Source organism: Dermacentor albipictus, chromosome 9, assembly GCF_038994185.2.
Source record: "Dermacentor albipictus isolate Rhodes 1998 colony chromosome 9, USDA_Dalb.pri_finalv2, whole genome shotgun sequence".
NCBI lineage: Eukaryota > Metazoa > Arthropoda > Arachnida > Ixodida > Ixodidae > Dermacentor > Dermacentor albipictus.
The window spans coordinates 38,073,394-38,097,980 of record NC_091829.1 but is presented as its reverse complement, the minus strand read 5'-3'; the positions used below and the strand labels follow the sequence as shown (position 1 = coordinate 38,097,980).

General features: G+C 48.5%; 1 protein-coding gene and 1 long non-coding RNA gene across 3 annotated transcripts in view; one reads left to right on the top strand and one right to left on the bottom strand.

Annotated features, from left to right (window-relative positions):
• The window catches only part of LOC135916544 (uncharacterized), a 73,250-nt gene that overhangs the window by 9,919 nt on the left and 38,744 nt on the right, over positions 1-24,587 (top strand). The window contains exon 2 of the long non-coding RNA XR_010568971.1: positions 1,646-1,820. This is a non-coding gene — a long non-coding RNA (uncharacterized lncRNA). The remainder of the gene's footprint in view (positions 1-1,645; positions 1,821-24,587) is intronic.
• LOC135916543 (serine/threonine-protein kinase NIM1-like) overlaps positions 2,148-24,587 on the bottom strand; it is a 77,477-nt gene continuing 55,037 nt past the window's right edge. Inside the window, exons 3-7 of one of the 2 annotated variants that reach the window (XM_065449965.2) lie at positions 22,228-22,472; positions 19,265-19,459; positions 16,010-16,278; positions 11,861-12,223; positions 2,148-7,725 (exon numbers count right to left, since the gene is read on the bottom strand). In XM_065449965.2, coding sequence (XP_065306037.1) covers positions 7,303-7,725; positions 11,861-12,223; positions 16,010-16,278; positions 19,265-19,459; positions 22,228-22,471 — 1,494 coding nt within the window. In that variant the 5' untranslated portion in view covers position 22,472 and the 3' untranslated portion in view covers positions 2,148-7,302. Of the gene's footprint in view, positions 7,726-11,860; positions 12,224-16,009; positions 16,279-19,264; positions 19,460-22,227; positions 22,549-24,587 lie in introns of those variants that run through there. The other variant, XM_065449964.2, reaches the window with a different exon arrangement.

Sequence of the window (24,587 nt, the reverse complement as noted above, 5' to 3'; positions counted from 1 at the left end):
TGTCAAGGAAGAAAAAATGATCTGGTGTAAGACCAACTGTGCCAGGTGGCATAATTTACCCTGCATGGAAGTTCTCAAAAGCAGGCTAGATGTTGGAAGGCCATGGTTCGGGCACTTGGCAGGAGATATTCTGTATCTCAAGTTAGAAAGGTGCTTCGCTCAAAGTCAATCCCGGCACACAGTTACTCCTATATGGGTCACGTAAATATTATATGATATATTAACAATTTAATTGATACATCGTTCGCATATTCTAAATTTTCCCAGGTTCTGCGGTTGTTTTTGTATTAGAAGTGAACATTTCCCTGAGGTACACGCGTTCGGTTCAAGTTGGCAAAATATAGCGAGGTAGCTCACTGTGTAGTGAAGCTTGTGTGTGTTAGCTTCTGCTACATCCTTCTGCTATTTGCGCTACAGGAAAAAAGAAAGAAAAAACTGCGGAATGTCACACCAACAAGCCCAAATATCTACACTGATGTGTTGTAGAGTAGATGTAGCTGGTACTTCTTTTGAGCCGGAGAGATGATGCGAGTACACAGAATATACGTAAACATTTTCCTGATTTTGTTTATTTAGCATTCGTTTAGATAAATAATTACTTGCACATTACTTCTTAAAGAGTAGCACTGGCTGCAACATGGTCTCCTGGTGCCTCTGACGCAAAATCTCTGGATTAGCCCTCGGGAAGTGTACTTGCACCCCACCAGAGCATGAAACCTAGGATACCAATCGCAATCCTATTTGACAAGAACCCATGAGGTAAAACTTGAACTCGACGACCGCCATCCGCCCCAACTGTTATGACTCAAAGTAATGTAAAAGCGTACACAAAAGTACCAAGACAGCTGTCAGCGTTGTGACTAGTTATTGTGATGATGGCTTGTGGGTGTCACGAAAGCCAACATACATACCGAAGAGATTCACAAGGTATGCATTTAGTGTGTGCATTGACCTTACAAGCAGGGAAACAGGAGATGGGCCTCGGACTCAACAGCGGAAAACACGGCTGCCCTGCCCTGATTTTCTGAACTTTTCCCTGATTTCCTGAGAAAGAAAGAAACGCGGAGAGATAGACGATATACGTATTGCGAATATTGAACTATTTCCTAAAATTGTGTCCTGGAAATGTGTAAAGGACTCTGCTTACAGTGGCCAAGTGCATATTGCTTGTGTGGTGGCATGAAGGTTTGAGCTGTAGTGACGGAATACTCCTAATGGCATACTTTCTCCTACAATGAAGAAATGTGGAAGACATATTTTGTCAACAACAATTGGTGACAACCTAAGAATTCAGTATAAGAAAAAACACACACAAAACTGCACTGCACCCACGCTCTGTGCGTTTACGCTGCCAAACACAGTTTGTAAGATACGTTGGTATTGAGAGAAGCTTGCCACCAGCTGTGACGTCATAGAAATGAGCGAACATAAATGATTGGCGCATCTACAGAAATTCTTTTTAAGTACCGCAGTTGTACATTCTGAGGTCACTGACTACAATGTACTCATTCACTCATTCATTCATTCATTCATTCATTCATTCATTCATTCATTCATTCATTCATTCATTCATTCATTCATTCATTCATTCATTCATTCATTCATTGCCACATTCATTGCCAACCTGGTTTGCAACGATGCGCAGCCCTCTCGAGACTGGAGCCAGGGCGGGCCTACCCCAGCCGAGTGTGCTGTGCTCCCAGAGCAGCCGAAGTAGCCTCGTGATCCACTTTTTGTTGCACCTCGGTCGCACTCCCAGCTCGAAGGTGAGAGCGCCTCTGAACACTCTGACCTGGAGCATGGCACCCTGAATGAATCAGGTGAGTGTATTCTGGGTGCCCCATTTTGATGAGCCTGCACTGCACTGCGTGAACGCTTGCAAGCAAACAGTCTCACGTAGCATCAGATGGTCCTTTTAGTGTATGCGTAATTTTTTTTAACAACTCATCTCGATGTCAGCTGGAGAGAGTGGCAGATCCGCCTATGTACGTTGCATTTTGTTGAAAAGGTTGTAGCAGTCAAGTGGACTGAAGAAGACCTGTAGCTTCAGATAGTGTTGTAAAGTTAAAACCTGCATGGTAGCCATATATGTGCTTGGAGTTCTTCGTAAAAACTTGTTAGTATGAAAAAAAAAACAGTCATATATGTGTCATTGGGTCCATACATTTTATTCCTCGAAAGCATTATTGACAGTAGGTTCTGCCTATGTCGAACACATTGAAAAAATTTGAGCAAGCAAACAGTATTCAATATATAAGCAATCTGTGCGATTTAATACCCGAAGTGGCCCTGGAACAAGCTATCTAGACCGAAATTATCTATAATGCTTCACTGTTCCTTCTCATCTTTGCTAGTACATTGGATGCGCTCTAAAAAAATTTTGTACCCATTGAGGCTTATCTTTCTCCGAAACAATGATTATCATGTGTCTTGCATGCATTTCCTCAATTTAACACTCTGGACTCACTACTTTCCTGTGAGGAAGGCTGTGTTACACTAATACATACATGTGCACCTGATAGCACCGGGCATGATACACGAGCCCAATTGCTATTATTGTTTGGAGACAAGATACGCCCCAAATGGGTGTCATCTGTTCTTAGAGTGATGGCAGACATAGACATAGCATAGACTCACGTACTGCGCTTTTTCGGTCAATTTTGTTTGCATTTATGAAAGCACTTTGCCACCGACGTGCACAGAAACTGGCCTGTGTTGGCTTTTGGTTTATGCAACAAAACAGATTTTGGTGGAGAAATAGCCGTCAACGGTTGCAAAGTCGGTGACAGAGGCAAAGTGGAGATAACAGTGCTCTAGGGCCTCTTCGAATATTGTTGCAGATATCGAAAAACATTGGAATAGAAATTTAAAGCAGCTCATTGTGGAAGCATAATGGCACATAGAACTTTGTCGTAGCAGTCTGTCTCTACGAAAATTCGTTGTTCGCTGTGCACAGAAAGGGTTGCCTGGACTGAAAACAATCGGTATGCGGAAGGGTAACCAACATTAGCAGGTTTGGCACATACTTTTTGTATTGTTGGCATGTCTGTGATGTAGGTATAATTATGTGCAGATTTCAAAGTGAATGTTGGTTTAATAGTATTTCTGCAAGTCTTGCCGAAGTGTTGCGTAGAAACTGCAGAGTGCTGTGCAAAAGATTTAATAGGGAAAAACGACTTTGTGTCAGTTGTAATATGTGAAGCTCATGCTTATATGAAAATTTGTGGACATCCTCAATTCAAGGGTCAGGAAAGGACAGGGGTCAGGTAAGGACAGTGTTTATGGTACAGATGTGACAACGCTATCTACAATGAACCAACAACTTGACATGAAATAAATTTTCCACTGTGCTCCTGTTTGATCAGATAGAAATTGTGTTTTAATGATACAGATGTGGCAACAATTACTACTATCCTGAACCGAGGGAGAACAAAAACCTAATAATAAATGACATTTCTGTCATGCACCTCTGTGATTAAACAGATACATGTTTGCGATAAAGATGTGGTAACATTATCTGCAGTAAAACAACAGCATGACACAAACGAAATCGTTCCAACTATTTCCATTTCGCGAGTGTCACGTAACACAGGGGACACCACATGCCAGCAGAACGACAAATAAAGATTTGTTTCTGGAACATCAAACATTTGCTGCAACACACAACTGCCTGAAACACAAATCACATTAGGGTGACGGTTAACATCCACAGACAGAACACTCCACATTGTTCGTGTCATGATGCCGCTTGCAACAGTGAAAGGGGATGACAACTTGTTGCTACAAATATTGTTTAGTCGAGCGCCATGTATAACACTGAAGATCACAGTCTGACAAGTAAGTATATATATGTATTTGAAAGACGAACCACGGAAAAGCCCGTACCAGAGGATGCACACTTGTCTAAAACATTTTTTTCTGTGTGATGGAGGTTGAAACTTCCATAACAGGTCAGAATTTCAGGGGTGTCATGCATCCTATGCCCGTTTGCCGGCCTTCCGCGGTCTTTAATGATTGTATATGCATGTTGTGTCATTTGCGTTTGAAGGTGCTCGCACTGCAAACATGACGTACAGGTTAGTCTTGCGAAACCTGTACATCATGCGAAAGATGAATTAAGTTTTATACCTGCAGGGTGCGCTTCCAAAAGGCTGCTTCGCTATTCTTAGGCGGAAAAAGATTCATTGCTGGAGAAGAAATGAAGGCTGGAACTGCCCTTCTTGAATTTCTTGCCAAAACATAGCGGTTATAACGTCATTGTGATGTCGCAGTATAGGCTATGTTTATGTATTCTGGCCCTCTTTTGTGAAGAAGTTAAATAAAAGTCGACAGCTAGAGTCCACTATAGTTATAAAATGTAATGCAACATTCTTTTACTTAGTACACAATTCCTTAGTCACAAGAGACGCTGCGAAGTCTATGACATCACCGCTGCGCCATTGCTATATTTAGTTTTACGTCTTTTATTCAAAAGGCATTGCAACAACCTTTTTTTTTTCAAGGACGCTAACACACACTGGAGTGAGTATGATGCCAGCCAGTGAACTTATTTATTTATTTCTGTCCACGTAGCACTCATGGTTTGCACTTGACAAAGCTGCTGGAAAATGACAAATGAGACGGGCTGGACGTGTTAAACGTGGTGTGCGCATGGGTACGGGAGCTTTCGCTCGAGAAATAACTCAAACGGATGGCGTCTATGAGCTGTCGTGCAGGCTTATGACGTCATAGGCAGGACGTAGGATGAGGGAGCCTCGAAAACCACAGGAGAGAGCGAGTGACCGTTTGTGCGATTTTGCGCGAAAGTGCAACATTTGGATCGCACTTTCTCGGCAAGATTGCCAGTAAGTTGCGAGCGTTTTCTTACCGCATAAAAATAAAGAAACTGTTGCAATACTTCTTTAAATGTGAAGAATCCGCTAATTCTAAGCTTTACCTTCTTGCAAACTCGAAAAAAGAAATGCTTTGGCTTTCTTATTAGTGCACCTTTAAGCATATCGAAGTCACAACCTTTTTTAACAAGTTCGCAAGTAGGTGCAGTGTAGTTAACGTTTATCTTTCGAATGTTATCAAAAGCAATTAACAGAGATGCTGGTGGGCTATGGCTCGGCTGTTCATACCTCCGAAAAGCGTCCGACACTGTTGAATAAGGGCAGGGGGAAGGCTTCGGCTCACTCGCAGTCAAGAAAAAAAAGCAGCAGTGACAAAAGTAGCTGTAAACTTTTGATGCTTTTCATAAAAGTGCAAAATACGTGGCCGGCGTGGTTCACCGCACGTGTGACGCCAGGTACATCGCGGCATTTTGCACCTGTCACGGCCTCGGGGATTGTCGACGCGGCGCCATTGTTCCCCGAGGCTCTTATTTGTAGTCCGTTACAACACCGAACGGTAGGCAAACCACGGGGCCAGATTGCCCTCGTGATACTAGCATGTCGTGCGATCATGTGCGAGCTTTGACTGCGTGAACTATTTCGCACGTCTTGGAAGTGTCTTTCATATTTTAAGAGGCATCCCATGTGCGGGCGGTGGTAAAAGTACTCGTGCCCAACCATGGCCTCCTAGATTACAGGCGCGGGTCTCGGAGGCCACGAGCCAACGGTGCCGTAGTGGGGGGACGAGCGCTCCGTGTGCGGCACCTGGGCGGAACGAAAGCGCGACTACAACTCGCGGTCGCCTGCACTATGCCCTAGTAAGGCAGTCAAACCCACTTATGACGAACTGCAAAACACGCTAAGATTCGTTCGACGTATTTGGTAAAGTTACAGAGTCGAACACATCCGCAAACAAATTTCTTTAATTTGTTGTTTGTCGCCACTTCATCTTGTAAAACGAAGTAAAAAGAATGCACTTACTATGTTTTTGACCATCTGCAAAATTATCGATGGCGCAAGTAAATCACCGACTCTGCGTCCGTAGCATCGTATAAAACCCACCTATCGGACATGGTTGCCCGACGCATCAGCAGGAATGACTGCGTGCATCCGTACCCAGGGTCAGCCTGAGCCTGGAGCCAACATTCGCCTTGACAAATACAAGCGATCGTCTCTTATTCTCCGTCTTTGCCAGTTGTAGTGCTGATAGATCATGTACAAGTGTTATCGTTGTGAAACATTAGCTCCAGGCTTCGCCTTCCCTGCTTTGATCGTTGTTAATTACGTGCATCCGATCATCCAGGGCGCTGTGACAGCTTAAGAAGGGCCACGTGGCTAACATATCGTTACTGAACGAGGCTTGGTGTGGCTTGCTGTGGCTTGCTGATCGCAGGCAGCGAGGCTGTAGTACCCCTGATGAGCTCTTGTGCTTCCGTGACACTGATGGGGACATCGGAGTCACGCCGGTGACATCCAATATCTACACAACATAAAATATCAAATAGACAATGTGCCATAGATGCACCGGAATGAGGCATTGAGAATTTTGGATCTCCAGTTAAGAGGAGCTTTGCCTGTTCTGGCCTGTGACATGCCTTAATTTCCTCGCTGTCAAGGAAGTTATATCTCAAGGATAGCTTTCGCAGGGCTTCTCTCAAATATACTCTTGCGTTCTCTGACACAAGTGTCCTGGATGCTGTGGGGGCCATTTCTTCTGTCCTGTAGCTCAGTCGTGTGCATAAGCTTCAGCGAGAAGGGATGGGTCGGTTTTGTAGTCATTCCCGCAGTATGGCTGAATAGGCTCCTAGATAGGGCACAAGTCGTTGCATCGCTTCACACGCCGTGAACTCGGCATTGACCCCGGAGAAAAAGCCAGCCCTCTGAATAAAACGGACTCACTTGACTGTGCACGTCCTCTGCGAATGTCTTTCAGCTGCTTGTCGAACGAAGTCGTTGCTTACATGTTGCCTTAGTGTCACTTCTGCACTGCCCACGCCTCGAGGATTTGTCATCGCTGTGCGTCCATGAACTACAATCGTTCTTGTAGACGAAGGCCCGAAGCATATGTCTACGCAGGCCTCATACACATTTATGCGGCACTGTCTAGAAGACATAGCATTTGTTGAAGTCAAACGATTGTGGAGTAATGCACGATGATAACATACGTGCCGTGCTCAGCGGTGAGGGCGCCAAACGGTAGCGATGGCACAGGGCATTCCGGCTGCAGGTGTTTGGAATGTCCATACAGACGAAGACCCTAGTTGGCACGCTAACGCCTCTCTTTTCTCATTCCCTGTAACGGAATCTGCACGAACGTCTTATACCCGGTCGGCGTTGTCGCTTTGGCGCAAGCCGTTTCAGGCACGACGACGGACCGGTGCATCGTGACGGTCGCTCTCGCGGCGGAGGCTCACAGAAATTTAGCGACGCATCATAGCACGACACACGCTCGGGACTTTCGGCTCTTGACCGAGAACAGCCTGTCCGGGCCGAGGGAGACGCGGTCGGCCTTGTGCGTCCCGGGCGACGGGGTGCCCGTCGCCGTGCCGGCCGACTCGCTGTCCACGTTGTCGAGGGCCGTCGGCGTCGCGGTCTGTATCTTGTGCAGCACGATGCGGTAGGCGCCCGTGACGGCGCTCCGGGCGCCCTTGTCGGCGCAGTCCCGCATCAGCTCCTCGCCGATGCCCAGCTCGCGCAGGTGGGCGCGCGTCTCGAGCTCCTCCTCCGAGACGGTGGCCTCCGGGTCGAGCGTCGGGTACATGTTGTAGCGGGCGTAGCCCTCGGGCAGTCGCTGGCCCCGGAGCCACTCGGAGCGCCCGATGTCCGCTACAGTGGGCCGGTCTTGCGGGCACACCTGCGGATTGGGAACAAAAAAATGGCTGTGGCTTAGCTAAGGTTAAGCCCAGGATGCGAAGCATACTGGGCTTAACCTTAGCACGACGAGAGCGCGCCGCTCTTTTATGCAGCTGTTATGACGCCAGTGCCCTAGCGGGAGGAACGGGAGTTAGGCCGCAGCACCGGCTGTGCGACCGCAGGCGAGCGCAAGAGTTGAGCCCGGCTTGCAGCTGTTGTGACGTCAGTGCCCTAGCGGGAGGAGCGGGAGTTAGGCCGCAGTACCATCTGTGCGACCGCAGGCGAGCGCACGAGCTGAGACCCGGCTATGTAGCTACGCGGCCGCAAGCGAGCGCACGAGTTGAGCCTCCGCTTTTGCAGCTGTTATGACGTCATATGGTAGCTACGCGGCCGCGCGCGGCGCAGCAAGGAGGAGCGTGGTTGTGCGGCTAGTATGCTTCGCATAAAAAGAATCGCGCTACTCACAGTTTTGTTTAGACGTGTATTATTGGAAAGGTGATCCAAGTTTCTCCGATTCTCCGCTGCTCAGCAGCAGCAACAACTGTAATACGAAGTTCCCCAGTATGGGGCCACCGGCATAGTGACCGGCCACGGGACCTGTGGGCTGTGTATATAGTGAATGCCATATTAGCGTTGATGGCTTGCTCACACTCGGTCCGGTATCTGACATGGTGACGGATGTGCCGCATTTTCGCGCCAAATTGGCTAGCTTGAAGCCGCAGGGCCCCTTCGACTTCACCGAGCGCAGTGACCGGTCCGCCTGGATAGAGCAGCTCGAAGGCTACAGCTACGCGTCAGGCTTCCATGAAAAGGTTGAGCGAAATTTGCTGATCTAAACTACACGCATTTCACGGTCATGTGAAGCTGTTAGACCATATTTCATTAAAAGCCCCGAATCCTATATAAAACTCCTAAATACGGGGAAACAATGCAGGTTTAATGCTTAGTCATGGGGCGGGGATGGTGACACAGGTTATTCCAAGAAGTAGGGGTGTCAAAGAAGTTCGCCGAAGGTGAAGCATTGAAAGCAAGGTTTAACGCTTCGACAACGCCGCATGAAGCCACCACTCTCGGCTTACCCTCACAAGCTTTCGCTCGCACCTACAGCATACGGCTGCGATGTTGTCGCACTTGGTCTTTATACGGAACGTCATAACGACGGCGACGGCGGAAATGTGACTAGAGTGTCCACATAATCAATATCGCAATAATAAAAGCATGTCTAAGCTCATAAAGTGGATCCATCAGGGAGCATCTGAACAGTCAACGTGAATCAAGCTTCGCTGCAGTAATAGTGTGCTTGCAGCGATGACCGCTTGCCAGGCAGTGATTTTTGGAAAAGAGGTCTGCTTTGTGTCGAGTGCGCGTTGTCATTTTATTGATAATTTCCACTTTGGGGACATTTCTGGTTCTTACCTGTCACTAATGACCGCATAATGTGCTCTAATTGCAACGTATTATTATTTAGTGACTTACATTTCATATACGACAACCTTAGGTTTGCAGATGAGATTGTCCTGTTCAGTAATACTGATGAATAGCGACAAATGTTTCAGGACCTTAACCGAGAAAGTGTGAAAGCTGGGTTGAGGATCAATATGGCTATGGAAGGTCAATATGCAGAAGACAAAGGTAATGTTCAATAGCCTGGCAATTCAAGGCAATAGCCTGGCAACTCATGATCGCCAGACAGCCTCTAGATTGTGTGCAGGAGTACATTCATCTGCGTCAATTACTCACAGGGGACCCTGATTATGATTAGGAAATTTACAGAAAAATAAACGTGGGTTGGAGTACATATGGCAGGCATTAAAATATCCTGATCCTCTTAGATTACCACTGTCGTTGAAAATAAAAGTGTACAGTGATTGCATCCTACCAGTGCTACCATATGGGGCAGGAACTTAGAGGTTAACAAATAAGGTCGAGAGCAAGTTAAGGACATCTCAAAAAGCGATGGAACGAAAAAAGTTGGGCCTAACGTTACAAGGCAGGAAGGGAGTGGTGTGGATCAGAGCAAACGGGTACAGCCGATATTCTAATGAACATTAAAGGAAAAAAAAAACAATGAAGCTGTACAGACTGTGTGATGCGTAGGGCAGATAACGGATGGACAATTAAAGTTACAGAATCGGCGCCAACGGGAAGGGAAGCGCATTCGAGGATAACAGAAAGTTAGGAGGGGTGATGAAATTATAAAATTTGCAAGCACAACTTGGAATCAGCGCAAAACAGGTAACTGGAGATCGCTCGGAGAGGCCTTCCTGCCGCAGTGGACATAAAATTAGGCTGCTTCTGATGATGATGACTCTTATGATTGTGATTTTTTGTACAGTGTTCCAGCGCTTCAAGTTGTCGATTAAGTCGGCCTCGCACTACCGTTAGCTCTGAATCAATCTGTTTCCTGCTGGCTCAGGTTGTAATGTGATCGCCCTAAAAGGGCTCTGGCCCCGGGTTGGATCCAGAGACCAAGGTCGGAGAATCCTGTGAGTTTCCTTTGTGGCTGCGAACTACACTCGGGTGAATTGGAATTTTCCCTTTCATTCGTGGTTTTACATAGTATGTCCGTACGCACAGTCTTCGTGAAAATTAACGAAATCATTGCGCTAATGATCGCAGCGTGACGGCTTGCTGGAGCGACGAACACCCTGTCAAATGCCCTCACTACCTATGCGACGTGGAAATCAAGCTTACGGTAGATGTGTCCGTCGCTGCTTTAATGACGACGTTCCGATATCAGCCGCGCAAATTGCGCGCCGAAAGGGTCGTCCCCGGAAGTGATTATAGTGCCGCTCCGGGGCTTAGCAACGCTCGTGCGCAAATCGGGTCTGTTTCTTTTGGAAAAGGCTTTGCCATTGGGAAGGAAAGGAGTGCGTATTTCTCTTTCATCCGCATACAATGACGCTGGCCACGTGGTCCCGTCGACGTCGAAACGCACTTCCGCTGCTGTGGCGATACCTATAGTCTTCAACAGGGATCTCCCTACTCCCGTAAGCCATCGGGCCACACTAACTGTGCGCACTTACACTAATTCACGAGTCGCACTGCGACATATCAAAGGGCGGCCTGCAGGGTGCATTTGAGTCGGGTAAAATTTATCAGCGGTTAGAAAGAGCTTCGCTGTGTAGTGACAACAATTGGCTTGTGTGACAGAGGAGCGACGCATGTGCGAAGCCTTTTAGTTTTGTCGCTGGGCAGCTTTCTGTGCATGGAACAAGGAAGCAAAAACTGGCAGAGAGCATTACGTAACAATACTGAAGTCACGAAAAGAGTAACCAACACGTGATCATGTCGCGGTGGTCATGTCACCAACACGTGGTCATGCCGCGCTTGGAGCACGTGCTTCCGAAAAAAAGACAACGGTTGCATCTGCAACGTGCAGCCGCCGCACTCGCAAGTTGCAACGATTACGATAAATACATGCAATAAACGACCGAAGTTGCAAAAGCATATCGGGAGAGAACGTTCGCGCACAGAGCGCTTGGCAAAGCACCCGAACCAGTGCGCGTCGATTAAAACCTACCGGGAACAGAGCGCACTGGGCCTAGTCAGCCTAGCGCCTATTCACGTGTTGGGCCTATACTCTTTGAGAGAGAAAAGGCCAAGGGGATGGCTTCAGGCAGCGTGGGCTTGTGAACGCTGGCCGCGTAGCGTAATGCTCCGTCCTAGTTGATTTCATTCATCCATGTTTCTATGTAGCAATGTACTGCGCCACTTGCGAGAAAGACTATATTAACCGCCCCAGAAAAAGGCGAAACAAGTGTGCGTCAAAACCGCCCGTGCCGCCGGTAAACGCATAAGAAACACGGCTGCTCCAGTTATTGGAATCTGTCAAAAACCTGTCGGAATCTTGTCGGTACGACCAGTCATGCGAAGTACCGGTTTGTTCTTGCGCACATCTGTATCGCTCTTGCGAATTGTCTAAGACTTCCAGAGCATCGGGTGGTGAACGCTTTGGCGGACTCTTCGGACAGCACGAAAAAAGCTCGGCTAGCCGCATATACACCGACTGCGGCTCGCCAAGCTGGATTCGGCTCGACTCGGCACGGTACGTGGGCTCAACGCGATTCAGCCAGCGCGCCGTGCCTCTGGTGCCGATGTTCCGTTACGCGACGGACAGGGTCGACGGGACTCGCCTGCAGTATGGAGGCGATGAGCTTCTTGCAGTGCTCGGACAGGTACTCGGGCAGCGCGTAGTGCCCCTCGAGGATGAGCTTTTTGAGCGCGGCCACCGTCTGCGCCCGGAAGGGCATGCAGGCGGTCACCACGAAGTACAGCAGCACGCCCAGGGCCCACACGTCCACGCAGGGCCCCGCGTAGCTCTCGTCCCGGAACAGCTCGGGCGCCGCGTACGGCGGCGAGCCGCAGAAGGTGCTCAGCGCCTCCTCGCGGGAGCGCAGCTGCGTGCTGAAGCCGAAGTCGCCCACCTTGACCAGGTTGTGGCCCGCGATGAACACGTTCTCCGCCTTGATGTCCCGGTGCACGATGTTGAGCTCGTGCTGCGAAGCGGAGAGAGGGTGCTAAGACGTGTCGCCGCGATGTATTGAAACCTCGTTATAACGAAGTTGAAGGGGGAGCCAAAATTATTTCGTTATATCCATTACCTTGTTTTATCCTTTGCATGTACTGCAGTTTGGATTTTTATGGTGATTTCACGGGGAATTTCGCTTAGTTAAACTGGAAGCATAGCGCGGGAAGGACGATCGACAAAGACTAGACAGACTGGATATAGCGCTTGTCCTGTCTAGTCTTAGCTGTCTAGTCAATAACTGTGTCTTACCAGTACTCACGTACGAGGCTGAAACCTGGAGGCTTACGAAAAGGGTTCTACTTAAATTGAGGACGACGCAACGAGCTATGGAAAGAAGTGTGATAGGTGTAACGTTAAGGGATAAGAAAAGAGTAGATTGGGTGAGGGAACAAACGCGAGTTAATGAAATCATAGTTGAAATCAAGAAAAAGAAATGGGCATGGGCAGGACATGTAATGAGGAGGGAATATAACCGATGGTCATTAAGGGTTACGGACTGGATTCCAAGGGAAGGGAAGCGTAGCAGGGGGCGGCAGAAAGTTAGGTGGGCGGATGAGATTAAGAAGTTTGCAGGGACGACATGGCCACAATTATTACATGACCGTGGTTGTTGGAGAAGTTCGGGAGAGGCCTTTGACCTGCAGTGGGCGTAACCAGGCTGATCATGATCATAATAATCATGGTGATGTCTAGTCTTTGTCGATCGTCCTTCCCGCGCTATGCTTCCAGTGTAATTATGTATTACCAACCAGCCCAAGCCTATACTCTTCTGAAGAACTTTGCTTACTTCGTTAAATACATTATTTCGTTATATCTCGTTCTGTTATACGCTATAACGAAGTTTTTGAATGAACTAGGAATCGGGGCCTTGCTTGGCACTGTGTTTGTACGTGTTGTATTCGTTGTACACGTTATAGCAAGCACTTTCCGCGTTACCTTCATCGCTCGAACTTAGCCGAAGGGCTAACTGTGCATGGTCGGTGCTATAACGTGTAGCCTAGTCTCGAACTTCTATAGCTGCCACTTGGCTGAGAGATATCCTACTACTCTAGTAATGGTATGCTAAGACAAGTATACGGATTTCTGTTTCAGTCTGCTGACCACTAAAGTGCCTTGAATATGTTCGACGCAATCAAAAGAGCCGTCTCTGCGGTGTTTTCGCAAAGCGATGATGAATGGTTAGACGTATTTGTTAGTGTCAGATGAATACAAGAGGGCTATAGAAGTCCTAGCAAAATGGTCTGACACCGCCTCGTCGGCTTGCACAGGTGAACATTAGTTGCTCGTAAAGAGGTACTGACACTTCGAGTAAAGCTCGCGATAAGAGCTCTTGGCATTGTCTTGTGCAGAACGTTATCTCTCGACCCTGATACAGCGTCTGTTATAAGAAAGACAAGGCCACGCCAAGGTGATGTGTTGAGTGCTTTCTTGTAGAAATAGATGGGTTTCTGTTTCATTTATTTCTTCGTGAAATAACGCACACGAATGGATTAATTCAAATTAGCGCTAGAGGAGGCTGACGACAAGTTACGTGGTTGTGGCATATTGCGCGCGTAACTTGCTTTTATTTTCGGCTTGTTCTCTTTCTTTTCTTTTCTCTTTCCCGAGTTGTATTACACGCTTTGCCTACTTTCCGATATTTTTTCGCTTAATAATTAAAATATAATTAGCGCTTTATTTCGTGACGTGGCCGTTCGTACTATATGTTCCTTCCCGTGCGTCCGGATTTGTCCAGTGCCCGGCTTACTTGGACAAGTCATGGATGCACTGTACGTATTACAGCGAATGCTCGATCTAATGATTTATTCCCGTTTGTTCGCACGGTATAAAATGAAGAATCGGAGCGGGCTACCCGCCGTGGTTGCTCAGTGGCTATGGTGTTCGGCTGCTGAGCGCGAGGTCGCGGGATCGAATCCCGGCCAATGCGGCCGCATTTCGATGGGGGCGAAATGCGAAAACACCCGTGTACTTAGATTTAGGTGCACGTTAAAGAACCCCAGGTGGTCAAAATTCCCGAAGTCCTCCACTACGGCGAGCCTCATAATCAGAAAGTGGGTTCGGCACGTAAAACCCCATAATTTAATTTAATTTTTTTTCAAATTATCGCTAGAGGAGGCTAACGACAAGTTGTGTGGTTGTGGCTTGTGGCATATTGCGCGCATAACTTGCTGTTATCTTCGGCTTGTTCTCTATTTCTTTCCTCTTCTCTTTCCCGGGTGGTATTCCAAATTTTGCCTACTTTCCGATACTTCTTTCACTTAATAATTAAAATACAGGTAGCGTTTCATTTTGTAACGTAGCCGCTCGTATCATATATGTTCGTTCCTGCATGTCCGGCTTTGTCCAATGCCCGGCCTACTTGGACAAGCCACGGATGCCGTATAGGAGGAGGAGGGAAGAGAAAAGAAGAAGGCAGGGAGGTTAACCAGAATAACGTCCGGTTGGCTACCCTACACCGGGGGAATGGGAAAGGGGAAATCAAAGACCACAGGGAGAGAGAGAGGAGAGAAGGAATGTATCACAGTGAATGCTCAACCTAATGACTTATTCCCGCTTTTACGCACGGTATGAAATGAAGGATTGGCGCGGGTTTACAAATGTTATAATCGGCGCAAACGAAACGGCGAGAGCCACTGTTAAAGGGACACTAAAGGGAAACAATAAATCAGTTTAGAGTAATGGAGCATTGTTTGAGAACCCTGCAGGCAGTCATTTCAAAAAAGTGGTTTGATTATTAGATGAGAAAATGAAGGTCCAAGTATGAGTATTTGAATTTCGCGCCGAAACCCCAGCGCCGGTACGTCAGCGTGACGTCAGGGATTCCAAAGTATGTTTTCGTATTTGGGCGGCGTTGGCTGAATAAAGGTTCCCGAAACTTGCCATGTTTAATACTTGGTTGCTTTAGAACACAATGTAGTCAATCTGTACCTCTATATATAATTAGTAGGCCCTAGAAGATGCCATCAAAATCCATGACGTCACAGCCCCCCAGGTGCGGGAACTCAAGTAGGTGTCGCCACCCGTATTTCGTTCTTGCGCTTTTCTGGCTCACGAAACGTCTTATCGTTGTAAGGGTGGCGTTTTTGGTGTTGTAGAACGATAATTTACTGATGCAGAAGAAATCATTTTTCACTTTAGTGTCCCTTTAAAAAATGGCTGTGGCTTAGGTAAGGTTAAGCCCAGGATGCGAAGCATACTAGCCTTTATTTTAGTTGTTGAACCAGTGTTTAGCCTGGTGAACTGCTGTTGCTTGGCTATATTTGGTTCGGCTAGACGAAGAAACAACTCATGCATTACTGCTTCGCCTTCAAGAGTGGAACGCGACAGCGTTCCCGTCGACCCGCCAAGGGGTGTAAGACAATGGGCTACAGGGCAGCGACTACGCGCCCCGCATTGGACGCGGTGAGCGTCGAGCAAAGCAGCGTTCGGCGCGGCAACGAAATGTGCGCCTGAGCAAGAGACGCACGCCTTAGAAACAGCGCGTTTCTAAGGCAACACCGCATTCACTAGAGGCGCTTTTGTACCGCTTTGAAGCATCGTATACTCGTGGCTCAGTGGTAGCGTCTCCGTCCCACACTCCGGGGACCCTGGTTCGATTCCCACCCAGCCCGTCTTGCAAGAGTTGAGCCAAAGCCACTTCTCCTCTGTCGTGACGTCACGGTGTCGCGTGGTTTCATGGCGACACCGCCGCGCCTGAGGAGCTGGGTTGAGCTCTCGTAATATGCTTCGCATAACAACTGGCGCACGCACGCACCATGTGGTTGACGGCCGAGGCGACCTGCGCGAAAACGATGCGCGCCTCGTCCTCCGGGTATCGGCCGTCGCTGGTGATCTTCTGGAAGAGCTCGCCCCCCGGCGCGAACTCGAGCGCCAGGTGCACCCGGCTCAGCGTCTCGATGACCTCGTACAGCCGGATCACGTGCGGGTGGTGCAGGGACTCCATGCTGGCGATCTCGCGCGCCAGCATGCGCTGCGTCTTGGCGTCCATCTTGCTCTTGTCCAGTATCTTCACGGCCACTTTCTCTGCGCCCAAGCGGGGGCAGGGCGTAAGGATGTGGAGCAGAACACCGCGAGAGATAACGCAGGAACTGGCAGGGTATAGGACAGGGTAAATCACGAAACAAACAAACAAACAAACAAACAAACAAACAAACAAACAAACAAACAGACAGACAGACAGACACAAACACACACAAACACAAACACATAAAAATTAAATTATGGGGTTTTACGTGCCAAAACCACTTTCTGATTATGAGGCACGCCAACACACACACACACACAAACACATAAACACACACAAACACAAACAAACACGTACATACGCACGCATGCAAAAATAAGCACGCATAGCCCGCATGAACTAACATTACACAAGTCAGCATCCAAAATGTGACTAACTACAAGCAAGTATTTTACTATAGCATACGAGAGAAAGTAAAACAGAAACAATCGATGATGATTGTCAATGCAAGCGAATAGTACGAACGAATGAGCGAGAGAGCGAGTGAGAGATCGAACGAATTTTTTTTTTTATTCCAAGTCCGACCACCGACAATCGATTATCGACCATCGACCGTTAACCACGAAAACGGCCGAAAGAGCGGGAGGAGCCAAACAAATAAAGGAGGAACCGGTTATATTTGTACAAACATTTAACGCACTTGAGAAGATTTTGTTGGCACTTAAATTATAGGAAAGCAACTTGCTGCCGCTCTAACTTTGCTGCTGCTCCGCTACCGCTGGGTGGATGGATGCTATGAGCGTCCTGTTCTAAGCGGTGCGGTGGGCGCCACCAAGCACTTTTTCTTGTTTTGTCGAATGTTTTACCTATGTTATTTTTATTAATTTTTTTTTACAGCCAAGACATTGCTTATTTTACCTATGTTTTACCAAGACATTCCCAGCACCAAACTTTCTGAGCCATTAATGGGAACTGTCTTTGTATGCCCCCGTTGCTTGTCGTCTCTCCACTAGTAAATTTCTGCCACCAAACGCCCCAACCGCCTTTTACTGATATCTGATGCGGACATGTTTATTTTCCCCATCTAATCTCTGAGCCCAAGGACTTCAAGGAGGCCAGCGCAGCCTAAACCGACAGCTGGGTAGATATCTTCGCATTCTAATAAAAATACGTTCCACCGTTTCCCTAGCTTTACTGCAACCAGCACATGCTTCTTGCTTTGTGTACCCCTCTTGCTAACCTAATGCTACTGCTAACCTAATGCTAACCTAAAATAACCTAGCTACGAACTCTAAGGCACACTGACCTCACTTCTAAAAGTGATGAGCTTCCCTTTGAGTTATCATTAATTGTTTTTTTCCTGATTTAGTTCTTACCTCTAAGGTAGTCACTCGCAGCCGGTTTATTTTCCATTGCTACCACCCATTATATTGTCCCAGCCTCTCTGATTTTGCGTTTAACGTTCTTTGTTGCCACGCCGCTTATATAGTATATCGGTCCCATACTACCTGGTAAGCTTCCTAGTTATTTTCCTACTCCGTAACCCAACACTTTTCCTGTGCGACAACACTAATGCAATCCATTTACTTTCTTTCATATTCCTTAGTCGTTCTTCTACATTAATTTCACTCTGAGTTTCCCTCCCATTAAACCTTGCTCAATCCATATCATCCTGTACAACTATCATGATTGCACCTCTCATTTCAAGCAAGCAACCGCATTTCCTATTGTAAATTTCGGAACGATCACACTTTGCCACCTACCTAGGAGCACCTCGTTCCTATTATGTCCCCATAGCGCTTATGGACGCACGTGGGTGTCGCCGTCTGGCGGCGAGCTGTAAACGTATAGACGGCGGAACATGGCCTCCGAGAGCCGGCGACGTGGCGAAAGGGAAAGAAACGGCGGAGTCCTGAGAGGGAGAGAAATTGGCGAAGCCGTTTTGCGGATGATCGGCGCAACCGGGGTACAGGGCTGCCGCCGAACGTTGCATTAATGCCTGCTCGCTGTAATAAAAGGAAGAAGTATCGGCTTGCGTCGCATAAGGGGCTTCAACATATGAAATAAAATGTAGATAGTAAGCAGTGGGGAACTTGAGGAAAGGGATGCATGGATATTCCATCTGGAGCACTAATAGTATTCCGCTTTAACCCACTTCTTCAATCCTAACTCAATCCTCGCTTGTGACGTGTCTGTTTTGTTGAAGGGAAGCCGTAAAGTATACAGTGCACGTTGTCGAGGCCGCCGATGGAGTGATCTATTTTTGGTGATGAAAATGGTTAGGGACCTCGCCGGCGTTTTATTAACGGTTCGTTGGAAGGTGATTAGCAGACAATGACTTAGGATGCTGACAGAAAATACAACGGCGAAGAACTACCTACATGAAGTACTGAAGGGCTTGATATCATGAACTGCTAGCCATCCGTGCGGCTGTTTATGTCATTGAAGAGGAACCACCCCATCCATTGTCATTTTTCTGTGATTCATGGGCAGCCTTCCGGAGTTTACTCTCAGCGCCGCGTCATGGATTATATGAGCAGCTCGTCGCAGAGATCAGACAAGTTCACTATCGAGTAGTTGACGACGGACACGGTATTATATTTCACTGGTCGCCTAGTCACTGTGGCATGCACGGAAATGATTAAGCGCTCGCTGCTGCCCGATCTGCCTCGCGATCGCGTCAGCTGCGTTGCCATTTTGTATGATAGCCGACGCGGAAAAAAAAAAACATTATTGGATCAATGGAATTCATCCCAATTTGCAAGCGCATGCCTTCATGCCCTGGACCTCAACTTAAAGCACGACCCCCCCCCCCCCCCCCCCAACGCACACACAGCTCCTTCCAGCACCAGTTCTATCTAAACGTTCGTAACGTTTGATATTTCACAAGAGCGTCCCACCCTGTTCTGTCGCAAGTCACCGCGGAGGTACTGACCCTAGGCTATCGCTAAAAAGCTGCGCTGTAAGGTAGTGCGATAATCAGCCACTCTTTTCCAGCCAATAGTCGAGACATTAGAATGGCTGTCGAAATAGACAGGCATGCACCTTTGACGAGGCAGTGGACGGCCACCTTGACTTGGGAGAAGTTGCCGGTGCCGAGCTCCCCTCGGAAACGGTAGAAGCCCACCCTCCTCCCTAGGTCCACGTCCTTCTGCCACCGACTGTCGTTGGTCAGCGCCTCCAGTAGCCGCTGGTAGGGCGACAGACCGAGGGAGGTGACCGTCGTGGCGGGGCTCCAGTCTGCATCGGTTAGCGAGAGCAAGTCAGCGCTTCCGCTTGCAACAATGCTCACTCACGTATACCACATCTACAATCCGGAGCAGAAAGAAATGTTAGTGCTACTAACGCTTCCATTCCTCGTTGGTTCACCACCAGAGAAATAAGTGTGGGAAAAGACATACTACAGCTGCTTTTAGGTTCCACGTGTTTCAAGCAATTGAACCACATGGAGCTTATGTCCGATATATTTGTGAAGTGGCGTTGGATTCACCGGCGCGTTCCGGATTCGCCTATGCAGAACATGGTTGTGGTCTCTCCCCTTTTAACGTAGTATGCGTTTATGGCTAGGGATTCAGCTGGCTTCCGCTCAAAGTAATTTGTACTGGGACGCATGTCACCGCCGCGGTGCGCACTTGAATCAGTTCGAAAAAAAAAAGGATTAACGACATCTCGGGCATCCTCCCTGCTACGGTAGTTTGCCTTCTTGTATGTATTGTGCTTCGTGATCCCTTATTGTTTTTGTTTATTTTTATTTTTCATTGAGTAACGAATTTGGGAGTTCGGGATAGCTGGCTCTGAGGTAGCCTACCTTCCCATGTTACTAAATCTTAAAAAAAAAATATCTGCACGTGCCAAGCAACTAGATCGTGGTTTGGAAGATTGTACTCGTGTTGACGCTACTTGAACATTTACAACATTTGTTAGTGTGTGTAGTTTCATTGTAATATTGCATTCTCTTAAAGAGACAAATAAAGAGGTGGAATAAGAAATGTACTGCATTTGTAAATTACCCTTCTACAATACCAGCCATTCCTAACGTGAGACGGCGCTTGGCAAGCGAGATAAGGCGCGAAAAAGGAAAGACAGGTGGTGGCGCAACCTTGAAGTTCCCGCGCCACCCCGCCGTCAAGGATTTTAACAGCGTCCGTTGGAGCCTATACTAGTTAATATTTCCTAGTGAATATTCTGCATCAGTAAGAAGGGATTACATTGTATTCTAAAAAGCACAAAAGGCTGAGCTTAGCAGAGAGAGATAGCAAAGAGAGGAAAGGCAGGGAGGTCAACCAGACGAGCGTCCGGTTTGCTACCCTACACTGGGGGAAGGGAAAGGGGGAACAGAAAGAAGAAATCGGGATAGAAAGAACAGTGTCTGTGTACGCAGCAAAGGGCCTGGAAATCAGTTAAGTCAGAGCAAGTGCTCCGTCGATATGTTAGGCTGCCGCCAATCTTGGTGATTCATAGCTGGTGATGCACGTTGAAGTTACCAGTGCAGACGAAGGTTCCGGTGATCGTCAGCAAGCTTCTAGAACTTCTACTGGGTTACAATGACTCTAAGTGCGAAAAGAAAAAAAAAAGGGTGAAATTCCTGATGTCACCTGAGGTTCCGTCGTTGGGGTTTTGGCATGAAATTCAAAAGCAGCATGGTCCTTCCTTTTTTTTTCTCTTTTACTATCCACCTATATTACCGCGAAATAAGCGACAATATTGTTTGGAAAGAAAAGTGCTTTATCGGTTTTAACTAATCTAGTTTGCTTAGTGTCCCTTCAATGCCTCCCCCCCGCTCCTTGAATAGTAGTGTGCTTGGGATTTAGGGAAACAACCGCCGTGGGGATGTCTCATTGGCTATGGCCTAGGGTTGGGGAACACGAGGTCGCGGGTGCGATCCCCGGATGCGATGACCGCTATCCCATGGAGGCGGGAGTGCACGCTAACGCTCGTGTGCCGTGCGTTTGGGCGCACGTCAAAGAAACCCAGGTGGTCGAAATTAATCCGGAGCATGCCATTACTAGACTATTTTCTCTTCTATTATCGTCGTGGGTGCCACAGGTACTGTATAAATCTCTATAGAACTCCTCAGCCACTTGAACTATCTCATCCATATTAGTAATGATATTGCCGGCTTTGTCTCTTAACGCATACATCAGATTCTTGCCAATTCCTAGTTTCTTCTTCACTGTTTTTAGGCTTCCTCCGTTCCTGAGAGCATGTTCATTTCTATCCATATTATACTTCCTTATGTCAGCTGTCTTACGCTTGTTGATTAACTTCGAAAGTTCTGCCAGTTCTATTCTAGCTGTAGGGTTAGAGGCTTTCATAGATTGGCGTTTCTTGATCAGATCTTTCGTCTCCTGCGATAGTTTGCTGCGATCCCGCCTAATGGACTTACCACCGACTTCCATTGCACACTCCTTAATGATGCCCACAAGATTGTCGTTCCCCCTAACTCACTGTGCAAAATTTCCAGGTCGTTCTACCTCAGAATTTAGAATTTGGAATAGCCGGCGCGAGAGAGACATACCTTCCAATTTGGTTAGTTGAACAGTGGCAACAAAAACAATAAGGTTAATAAAAATCAAAGTATTGCCCTGAAGGTGAAGCAATAATTAATAGCGATACCAGAGTATTGAACAACTACGCGAAGCAAGGTTCGTAGTTTTTTTTTTCTTCATCGGCCGTATAAATTAAAGCAAACTTTCGCCTGGTAACAGAATAGCCATGCATGATGTCACGCGCGCACAAGCAAACAACATTGGGGGCGGGGGAACACCGGCACGAGTCTAGCCACTAAACTCCTCGGCCTACCCTTGCACCTTTGCCTCTGCACCCACTGCGTACGACGCGCCGGCCCCTATCTCATAGCACGGTAGTTTTATGTAGAGCATCACGGCGACGGCGAAAATTCGCCTGTAGTGCCCATGTAACTGCTATCGCAACAACAATAATAATCCCCTGTGCGCACTTGACTCATCCACTGGCACTTCGAACGGAACGGAACCGCGCCGACCCACCTGGCGTCGCGGTCGTCGCCTTGGTGGGCGTGACGGGACACGGCGCCTTGTTTCCCGTGTCGGAGGTGCGGTGCGCGTTGTTGGAGGAGGCGAGTCGGTGGCCGGAAGGGTCTGGCAGCGTCGTGTCGCCGGGCGAGGCAGGAGCTCCTCCGAGGCCGTGGGCGGCGGCCGCGGGTCCCCGGCGGTCAGCGGCAGGCCAGGCCGCCGCGGGTTCGTCCGCCGGAGACACGCGCGCCGCGGGCATGCTGCGTCGGAAGGGAGGACGACGTCGAGCGTTCGTGACTCGCAAACGCGGTCACCGGGATTTGATAATAGAGAGCTTTAGATAAGGGAACGCAAGCAGCTTGCGTGCGCAAGAACTAGGGGCGACGGTACTGCGCATGCGTGGACTGTGACGTAAGTGTCTGCGCATGCGCAGTACCGTGGCCCCCTAGTTCTTGCGCACGCAAGCCGCTTGCGTCCCCTATTCTAAAACTCTCTAATAGAGAGTTTTAGATTAGGGGACGCAAGAGGCTTGCGTGCGCAAGAACTAGGGGCGACGGTACTGAGCATGCGCAGAGACGTAGGGTGTCTGCGCATGCGCAGTATGGTGGTGCCGTGGCCCCTAGTTGCGCACGAGAGCCCCTTGCGCCCCCTAATCTAAAACTCTCTAATGAGCTCTCGCGAAATAAGCCGAACGTGCCGTGCTGGAAACAGAAGAGATACAGCACAACAACACAGTATAACAAGCCAGCTTGACACCCTATAGACGCGTCTGTGGAACACTTTCTCATAGACTGTCCACAGTAGTGTCACGTTGTATAGTGACATAGAGCAAGAGAGAGAGGAGCGAAGAGGCAACGGTAGGGAGGTTAGCCAAGGACGTGCCCGGTTCGCTACCCTATACTTGGGGAGGGGAGAAAGGGAAATACAGATAAGGAGAGAAAAAATAAAATTGAGTCGTTCATTCACAGTCAGTCGCAAAGAAATCTGCTCTGTCACATTGAGCAACCGCACTGTAAGAAGCGCCGGGGTAAACGAGTTAACTATTTATCAAGCGAACTTGTGCCCCCCCCCCCCCCCGCCCCCCTTTTCAGAAAAAAAGAAGAAAGCAATGTTCAGAATAAAGCGATATCGGCAAATGCACTCGCAGTTCGTCAAGATCTGAACTGGCAGGCTCGTGCACTACCTACACGCACGAATCACCCTGTACATTCCAGAATAATCGCTGGTGTTCGGTTATGTACGACTGCATTCGCATCGCGGGCGCGATGAGAGCGCACGTAGCTTTCTGCGTTGACGAGGACGAGGCCAAGCACCCATAATATTTGTCTTTGCAAAGGGTCGAGCGTCCAGCCGACTGAATGCGCTCCAAAGAGGCTGATGTTGGACGTCGAAGCTGGTGCAGTAGCAGAAGAGCTGCTCGATGGTGTCCTCACTGCTACAGTGGTCGCACGGAGGAGAGTCCGCCGTTCCCATGAGGAAGGAGTGCGAGTTCGTGAAAGCTACACCCAATTGTAACCGCCGCTGTAGTGTAGCGTCACACCGGCAGAGGTGTGATGGCAATGGCAGTTGCAGTGAAGCATCAAGTATGTACAAACAGCAGTCGCAATACTTTCGCGTTTTTTGCTTCTTTAATACGGTCATTGGTCTACAGGTGAGCGCAAATCGCTTCTTTGTCGTGAGGTTTTAATACGGTCATTGGTCTACAGGCGAGCGCAAATCGCTTCTTTGTCGCGAGGTTTTAATACGGTCATTGGTCTACAGGTGAGCGCAAATCGCTTCTTTGTCGCGAGGTTGTAGCCTCAAGGCTACGCAGTTGCTCATCTGCTCCCGCTATGAAGTCTCCGCGGTGCGACTGTTGACGTGCCTTCCCCAAAGGGCTAGATGCGCGGGGCTGTTTCGTAACTCGCTTACGCTGAACGCGCAGAGCCTGAGGCAAGACAAAATTGTAACGATGACGAAACGTGCGCAGCTATGGCTCGAGCAGAAGCTGGACGACGGCCTGTATGCGGGATCCTGCCACCGCGCACGTGTCGATCTCGAAGGTCACGGTCGTCGGGTACACCCGTGGCCTCGAGATAAGCTGGCATAGCCCGTACGTCGCAGAAAGGCTCGGAGTTCGTTCCTCCTCTCGGCCGTGCTGCATGTTTCTATGCTTATATACTGTCGACGCCGCAATCTCCGGTGCGTGTTCGCTGTTGCGCAGCATGACCCTTTGGGAGGGGGGGGGGCGCCAGTGGGGGGGCTGTGTGGTGGGGGGATGGGGGCGCCAGTGTAGCCAGAAGACGCGTGGCATCGCAGGTATTATACGTGCCGCGTGGTGCTCGCGCCTGGGGGAAACACGGGCCGAGACGCGTTCATGACCGACGCCGACATTC